This window comes from Myiozetetes cayanensis, unplaced genomic scaffold (genome assembly GCF_022539395.1).
Source record: "Myiozetetes cayanensis isolate MyiCay16 unplaced genomic scaffold, myiCay2020 scf3, whole genome shotgun sequence".
Classification (NCBI taxonomy): domain Eukaryota; kingdom Metazoa; phylum Chordata; class Aves; order Passeriformes; family Tyrannidae; genus Myiozetetes; species Myiozetetes cayanensis.
In genome coordinates, this window is record NW_026087521.1 from 10,663,875 (window position 1) to 10,673,275 (window position 9,401).

Consider the following 9,401-nt stretch of genomic DNA (forward strand, 5'->3'; position numbering starts at 1 on the left):
AAAAATAAAATCTACAAATACTCAAGACAACTGTCTGATTTACTCCCAATTTCTATGGTAAGACCCATAACTCCAGTCACAGCAAGTTTTAAAACTGCGTTCTGATACAATGTTTATACTGTATTCTATTTATAATGTTAGTACATCTTTACTGTTGTCTCCATTCTCCTCTCTACTGTTTGCACACTGAGCTGGCAGTTGTACTTCTTGCCCATTACCATCTTTCATTATTCACCAAATGCTAAGCAGAAGAGGATTCTTCCTAGTCAAGCCTACAACCTGTAAAATAGAAGAGCATGAGGAAGCACAGGTCCAACACTATCTGGTTTTGGAATGAAAACAAACTCCTACCTCTAACTTCCAGTCAGTACACTCCTTAAGGCAGATTGGCACTATCTCCTATGGTAGCAAAGAAGTTGTAAAAAAGCGGGGTTTGAAGAGAGTTTAAGATTTCTATCAACTGGACCTTGCAGGGGAACACGTCACGTTATTCCTAATCCAATTCTACAGTGAACCATGACACACAAATGCAGAAATTGAAAGCATCCTATTCTGCACCCACTTTTCCTTCCACCTATGTATTTCCAGTACTCCAATTGCATATGGTATCTCCACTCCTCATCACGATTTTAGTCAGGTCCTCATCAGACCAGTATGAAATACCAGCTGAATTGACCACTGGCAGCAAACAAAGTCCACACAGGACAGCCAGTTTGACTACTGAACCAGTAAAAAAAAGAATTAAGCATTTAAAAGTGACAAGGAGATGGCAAAACCATTCAGCTGGATGCTGCATGAGCACTCTCCTTTTCAGCAACCTAGAGCTTCTAGAATAGCCCTACTGGTTATTAGACAACTTCCACTGCATATTTCCAGCATTTCAATCCAGATTTAGAAAGTAGGCAAGGACCTCTTGAGTTTTACTGGAAACTATTAAAAAAGACCCAGAGATTCAGAACATCCTTACACCCATGATTGATGACAACTTGTATTACAAGCCTAACAACTACAACAGCTTCATCCATGCACAAAACAACATACAATTGAATGCATAAAAATATGTTATCAACTTTGCAAAAGAAAGATGGGATTACAGGAAGCCATTTGATTCCAACAGTATTTTATTTCAAGAAACAGACCATATTAAATTCTAGACAATATTAAGAATTATAAACCTGTTTCACATTTTCAACAGGAATTTTCATTCCAGTACATTGTTTTCTTCTGTAAAAGCAAACTGCTTAAAGCAATGATTGTAAAGACTTCCTGTCCATTCTGGTTGCCTAGATACTGTTATATTTCAATGAAGATTTAATCAGGTACCTTTGTTAAGTATATTACTCACTTCAAATTCAACACTACATTTCTAAAAAGCATGTATGAAAAAGTAATGAGGTAGAGTTAATTTCATAAGTTGAAGCACAGGATATTCAAATGGTGTTGATTCTATCTTCACAAGAAGTGAAATTTTCTAATTTCAATACCAATTTATATAGGTACAAATAATATTGAAGTTTACATGTATCTCTAAATATAAATACAGAACACTCAAATAAGCATACATCTATAAGTCAACACAGCAAGTTGATAAATCAAGTTATTACCAAAACATACCAGGAATGGTCTTATTCAAAGCTTCAATGACCCTTCAATTACCAAAGCCAGGAAAGCAATTTAGTTGCTTATCACATATTTAACAAGCCTCTTATTTAAAGAGTTGGTTCTTAAATGCTCTATGTCAATTAACCCCATCAGTTGAGATCCTGAAAGAATTATACCAAGAGAAATTTTTAAAAATAACACCAAAAAATGTTTCAAGGAAAGGGCTAGCCAGCAATTAAACCAAAAGGAAAGAGAAATGCAAAATTTGACTTGAAGAGATAACATACTTTCAAATCAAGGTTTGGTGCATATGAGTATCTGTGACACTAGGAGATTTTTAGGCCATTTTGCTGCGATGGCATACTTCACCTTCTGTTACATATTCAAGCTATAGATAATTCCAGAGACTGAAGTTGGCTGCACAGCTTTGAGAAATCCAAGGGCAAAGCCATGATTATGTGAAACATCTTCCAAGTCACCAACTCTTATACTTCTCAGAGCTATACAGTGAAAGGATTATGAGCAGTCACAAACATGGGTAATTAGCCTACAAAGTCACTCCTCCACTTCCCATCCCGATTAAGAAATCTTATTTGTCTTTTCTGCTCCTACTTAATGGAGAAGGAGAACAAAATATGTTTAGCATTAAAAAAAAAGTTCAGATCTCTTACTGCAGAAGAATACATTCCCGGTACACAAAAGTGTCTCAGTAAAAACAGTTTATTTTTGTCTAAACAATCTAATGTCAAATTCTAGTTATTCTTCCACTCAGAAATGTCACTAACTTGAGCCACTTCAAAAACTGCATTTTTCTCAACAGTGCACTCAAAACTTCTTTCTCCCAGAAGTTCAAAGTTCTGATTTTTTCAACTAATGTCTATATACCTTACCAACTTTAATACTTTTTGGATACAAAATCTCTCAGGTGAAGCCAAGTGAATTATTGTGTACTTTACACAAAGGCTGCAGTAACAATAGAGCACTGAGCAAACAAGGGGAATAAACAGAACAGGAGACCTCAGTAAAACTGGACAACGACCAAGACTCAACTTTAGAATAGCAAGTTTTCAGTAATACAGGTTCTCCTATACATGTCTTCGAAAAAACCCTTTTAATAGTTAATTATCAAGTCAGTTCAGATCTTTATTGCAGTGTTTCCACGGAAAACAAACAAACAAACGAAGAAACCCCAAAAAACAACCAACAACAAAAAAACCCTTCACATTTAACAGAACATCTTAAATTTTACCTCTTTTCTACTTTCAGTTTTGTACCACAACATCTGCCAGATAACATGTTGGAGGAAACACTGCAGATATCCATCAAGCCAGACAACAAAACTGAGTTCAGAATTTCATGCCCTCTAGACACATGGTTTGGTTTCAAATTATTTAGCCAGACTTTAGGATGTGCCAACTGCTCGATTCTCCTTCTCAGAGGACTGAAACAACTCAAGGGTAAAACGTGGCAGCAAAAGAACAATCCACTCTGACAATATGATTATATAAATCATTACAACCCAACCACAGCACAAAGCCCCGAGTTCAAGTTGTGCCAACACAACTATGCAGGGAGCTATACTGTAAACTCTACTTTTGATGTGAGTTAAAAATAACTCCATAAAAGGAAGTTAGGTGAATTTTGTAATATTATCTACAGCACAATAAACTGTCAAATCAGCACAACAATGATACAATAAACTGTACTGCCAGAAAAAAGTAGGAAGACAGTAATTACGTCATAGTGTATCACAGAATTTATGTGTGGTCTTGAAGCCCCACTGATGCTGGGAGTGGACAGACTACCCAAAAGTACCTTACCAGAGCCTCCACTTCAGGAGGGGGGGGTGGGGAATAGAAAGAATCATTACATTGTTTTAAAGAAAACTTGGAGGAAAACCATTTCTTAAGCTTCAAATGTTTTCTAACTTCTAAAATACAAAAAAAAGCCTTAATATTTAGTGCAAAAGATAAGTTAAAATAATTTTTATATATCCGTAACTACACTTTTCAATCAAGATTTTAAAAAGCAAACTCATCATTACGGATATTACAACATCTCACAAAATGCACAGTTCCTCTAAACCCTTTCTAAATCAACATGCACTGAAGGTACATGTTGTCTTAATATTTTGTCTTAATATTAAAGAACTAAAATCATGATACAATCATAAATAGTGATCTTATAAAGTAACTTCCAAAAAGAAGAAATAAAATAATAATGCAACAGAAGACCTGAAATCACTAAAGATAATTTGTAGTGAAATCTGTACACACAATAAAGACCAATATTATGGTCTTTTACACCAACATTCAAACAGAAAGAAACAAGCACAAAAGAACCCAAACTGCAATTGTACAAACATAACCACAACTGAATGGCTGTGCTTTCTGCACATCCATGAGCTTCCTTTCACAAAAGCAAGGGAGATTATCACACTATGAGAATCTAGTAATTTTGACTTTTGTTCTTTGAAATTATTGTTATATTTAGCACAAAGGCTGGAGAATTTCCCTGACTTAACTACAAAGTCAGACACAGAACTCCACATAAATAAAATCCTGATTTGCAGAGTCCAATTGTACCATATTAAAATGCAAGAGGGCTCTTAGTTCAGAATTCCTGCTAAATCCAAGCAGATAGGCAGAAATGGGGGCAGGGGGGCTAACGTAGACAAGACCAACAAGCAAAAAATCAAATCCAAGCATCAAACACTTCTTTTAGGCACCACAAAACAGCTTTTCAATAAGAGGTGAACTTTGTAAATATCTGCAGATATCTGTCTCTGAAGGCATGACAGGAAATGTTTTGTTAGAAATGTTTTAGACTAGGCTGGCATAATTTATAAAGATGAGGTCAACATCTCTGAAATGTGCAATACTTGTTTGTGAGGATAAGGCTTTTTTGAGAGCTCCCATAAGTTCAGACTTCTAAAGTCTTTCTTGTCTGCAAGTGTGGAGAAAGAGAATACTCTGGAGGAAAGGCAAGAGCAGTAATGGCACGAACAGCATAAATGTATTTTTTCAGTCCAATGTGCAATCAGTCTGGAGGGAGGTAGGTATTGCCAAGCACTGTGAGGATCATGCTGTTGAAAAGATGAGTATGCAGCAGGAGTCACTTTGACTGAGTAGACAGAAAGACACAGGTCTGCAACAAAAGAAAAGTAGACAGAAAAAGATGCCCAAGATGTGAAGATTTAAAACAAGAACTAAGTAGAATTTAGAAGTTACTGTCTTGAGGAACAGGAAGAACTGCAGTGGAAAAGATTAAAAGCAGTACTCTGTCTTAAGTTAAAAGCCACTTATCTTTAAGAACATGACATGCCAATGTTCCAATATGAATCACAAGGATCTATTCAGGAACAGAAAAGTGGCTCTCTTGGTCATTAGTATAAAGGTAACTTAAATCTATAACTGTGATTATCCAGAAAGAAGACACATAATTACAGTTGTCAAATACATGGCCTGTGACCTCCTGGATCCAGGATCCACTTCCAAAGAATGTTTAAGGCCGATCTGTTGCCTTTTTCATTCAAGACGTAAGAACCTTAACACCGAAATTTGCTATATTAGGTGAAGAATGTGATAATAAACAAGATAAAGCGCTAATCCTATAAACTTATGCTGCCAATTTGAAAATAGTCATAAAACCTGATGAGCTAACCTCATACCAGAAGGCTTTCTGCTAAATGAGGTGCTGCCTGTTCTCTCGCAGTTGGCATAAATTCAGTGTTATGTGCTTTAGCCAATTCAGGAGAAATGCACTTGCAAATCCACACCTGATCTGGATCACATGTGTATTAACACAGCACATGGACCAGTCACACAGAACTGCCACCTCCCAGCACAAGTAGAATTACATTCATTCTGCAAACATCACTTGAACTTTTATTTGTTGAATACTAAAAGTTGAGATGAGGAACCATGGAGGAGAAAACCAACTTGGTTCCACTGCTTTCTCTAGTTGGAAAACAGCCAAAATACAAACTACTTTTCAAAAATCTCACACTGAGTATATGAGCTTATCTATAAGAAGCAACAATGAAAAAATACAATAAAACAAAAAATTACTTCAGTTAGGACACAGAATTTTAGGAATTGTCAACTTGACACATTAGAGTGCTTAAGGAAAAGCACATACTTTTTAATGTTAAATTTTCAGTGTTGGTCAATATAATACATTTTATGTAGAGTTTTCATGCAACTCAAGAATTTCTTTGTAACACATTGACTGAAAATAACATTAAATTAAATAAGCTTGTTTATTTAATGGTTTTAAAATATATAATCATCAAAATCCCATGAATAAACAAGCATTTTTCATCTGGCTTACAAACTATATGCTCGAATTCAATTTACTCCTAAGAATGAGGATGGCTCTCAGAAATGTTCAAGGACAGGCTCTCCTGCTGTTGGGATAGCAGAGTGAAGTGCATAGAATTACAAGGTTAAAATAGTTATACATGGATAATGCTTAGAATCCAGTATTTTTATTCCAAATGACCTGCAGTCAAAATTGTATAAAGGGATGAACCAAATGACAGATATAACAAAAGAATTTAGATAATCCAGTTCAACAATATTTTGCATAGATTAGATATATCTGCTTAGAGACAGGACAACAGAATATAAATCTAACAAGGATCAGTGATACTGTAAAAAAAGTCATGTTTCAGGTACAGCAATGTCACTCACATCTCTCTTGTAATTAAATCCCCATAATTTCCTGTTTTAGAAAAAACCTTTGGAAAAGCATATAATGGAATAAATTAAATTTCAGGTCTAGAAATAGACTGATCTTATGAACATATCTTCCTTCATTTGAGCAATCTAGCTCAAGCTTCCAGTAGAATTCTCTAATCACCAAATAAAAATACAGGTTTTATCGATGCTGGAGTAAATCTGATTTATTGGGTCAATAGAGCGACGTGACCTTTTTCTACATAAGCAAGGTGTTTTAGATGCTCCTCACACACTGCATTTTCCTGGCAGCAGACCACAATTTGTACTTTTCCTTTTATTTCAGAGTCTTTTTAGCAGAACAAGTCCATAAATAGATGTAGGAGTACAACCAAGTAGATGATAAACTATGACATGTGGGCTGAACAAGCAATTGGGAAAGTGAGTGGTGAGAAGAAAGTGACTCTAGTGGAAGTAACTCTAAATAGTTTTGCCATCACATAAAGCAATCACATCACATTTAAGACATCTGATAGAGTTGCAAGGAACAGTAACAGAAAAACTTCCATTCCAAACCACGTGAAATACACAAATGCATCCATGGTTGTTTGCACAAAACCTCATTCAGAGTTCACTAAACACGTAGGTAATCTTTGTTTAAACAATCTTCCAAACACTGGTTCTAGGAGAAGCCAGCCTGCTTTCCTTGATACCTCTTTTTAATAAGGTATGGGGAAATACTAAACCAACCAAGCTGCTGCTCACAATAATGTGCGAATCACATGTATTTGACCACTTGTTCCATATTCTAAGATTTCATGAGATTCCAGCAGAAAATCTTTTCAGTATTAGAAACAGAGAATTTATAAAATTTAAGCTCATAACATAGGGCTTTGTATATAAGAGCATTAAACAACTGAAAATAGCGACAAAATCCATCCTCAAGTTTAAAGCATCTTTAAATGGACTTTATCCGTATCCAAGGAATATGATGAAAAACACTACAAGCACTCAACTACAGGCACTACAGGTTCCATATGGAACAGTAAAACACTGAAAAATCATTTCAAATGCCTTGCCAGAAGTCACATAAAGCATTACTTTGCCACCTTTATTAAAAAAAAAAACCAAACACCTATCTTCTGCAGTATTGTTATGGGTCCCATACAGGAGAACCTTTCCATGCAACAATCACTGATGCCAAAGGTATTCAGGAATAGGCACTGTACCAACCAAAAACCTAAGACTTCCTGGAAAACAAACCAGAAAGAAAAGCTTTGATTCTCTCACCAGCAAAATTTTAAACCTATGAACACATTTTAGGCCGTTTGTTTTTCCCATACTAGGTTTGTTTCGTCTACAGATAAAAGTTGCTCAGTTTCTTGTACCTCTCTAGAGCCATTTTAGAATTTAGCAACAGAAAGTTACTTAAGAGGTCTACTGCAATGTTTGTAGTGAACAAACAGGAGGCGAGCAATGCAGCAAAATCAGTGTCGAGGGGAGTGAGAAATTGAGGAATCATTTAAAAAGTTTGCCTGAAACTTCAGATCTGAGGGTGAAACTGCAACCCAACAGCTACTTTAACTCCCGATTAGAAAGATTCAGTCTGGTTTAGCTATATGGAACACACTGCAAAATTCCCTACAACATCGATTCAGTGCAAATCTTGCAGCATTCAGCTGTTCTCAACCTGTATACCAGTTCTAGTTCCGGCACAAATGTATTCTAATTAAAACCTTCACTTCCTTTTTTTCTTGTAATTTTAAAAGTAATCTTATCTTACTTATCTTTTACACACAAGCATATCACTTAAAACACACAAAAAGGCGAGCTTCAAGTGCTTGTGAGCCAAACTCAAGAACCCGAGATGGCACGATATGAGTCACTATATTATAGATGTAGAACCCCGATCAAGGTGGTAAGATCTCAGAAACATAAGCAAGATCCACAAAGAGGGGAAAAAAAAAATAAAAAGCAATGCAAAAAGTTAAACGGTTCTTTGCCTTTTGTTCTTTTACCGCTTTCTGCACTTTATTCTCGTAGGAACAGCTTAACGAGGGGTCTACAAGAAACATTTAAGAGTAAATATCCTCCGACGTAACATTTCCTTTCCCTCAGCAGATGAACAGAGAGAGAATCCAGGTCAGGAGTTTCGGGCGTTCTCCCGTTCCCACGGAAGGCAGGGCCCGGGACAGACCAGCCGAGCAGCTGGCTCTGATCCCGGAGGAATCGCGGCGCCCACCCGCCCCCAGGGGCTGCTGTGCCCCCCGCCACCCCCAGAACTCCCGAGGGAACCCGAGCACGGACCCCTCGCTCCGGGGGCTCCGTCGCCCCCCGCCCAGCCCGGCGGGCACCTGCCCCTCCGCGGGGGGGGCCGGGAACTGCCCCGGGCGGACCCTCCCCACACGGCAGCCCTTACCCAAGAGCAGCAGCTTCACCTCCCTGGCCGCCTTCTCGCCATCCTCCCGCAGGTTCCTGTCGATCATCTTGCTCCTCTCCACCGCCGCCTTGTCCTCGGCGCTCAGCGTGCACCCCATCTTGGGAAAGGGGCTGCTCGGCTCCGGCGGCAGAAGAAGGGAAGCAGGGGAGCGGCGGGGCTGGGCGGCGGGGAGGCGCTGAGGAGGGCGGGGGAGCGGCTGCTCCCCGCTCGCTCTTCTCCTTCCCCCGCTCCCTCACCTGGGGCGCGGCGGCGGCGGCGGCGGCGCGGGCACCGCGCGCCGGGTTCGTCTCCCGGGAGAGCGGGGAGGGGCGCGGGGGAGGCTGTGCCGAGGGAGCGCGGGGAAGGCAGTGCCGAGGGAGCGGGCACAGCGGCAGGAGGGACGGGCACAGCGGCAGGAGGGACGGGCACAGCGGCAGGAGGGACGGGCACAGCGGCAGGAGGGAGCGGGCACAGCGGCAGGAGGGAGCGGGCACAGCGGCAGGAGGGAGCGGGCACAGCGGCAGGAGGGACGGGCGCTCCGAGGCCTCGCACCGGGCCCGCCGCTGGCCCTGGGGCTGCTGCGCGCGCGGCACCGGCACCGCCCCCGCCCGCCGGAGGAGCGCGGGCGCGCGCGCGCCGCCCACGCCGGGGAAGGGGGGGGGTGAGTGGGGAGAGAGGGAAGATGCGCGTGCACGGCGGGA

The 9,401-nt window shown here is 40.1% G+C and overlaps 1 protein-coding gene across 1 annotated transcript in view; it reads right to left on the reverse strand.

Moving 5' to 3' along the window:
• GNAI1 (G protein subunit alpha i1) overlaps positions 1–9,102 on the reverse strand; it is a 31,861-nt gene extending 22,759 nt beyond the window's left edge. Inside the window, exon 1 of the mRNA XM_050323756.1 lies at positions 8,701–9,102. Within this exon, the coding sequence (XP_050179713.1) occupies positions 8,701–8,818 (118 nt within the window). The 5' untranslated portion in view covers positions 8,819–9,102. The remainder of the gene's footprint in view (positions 1–8,700) is intronic.
• Between the last annotated feature and the right edge of the window lie 299 nt (positions 9,103–9,401).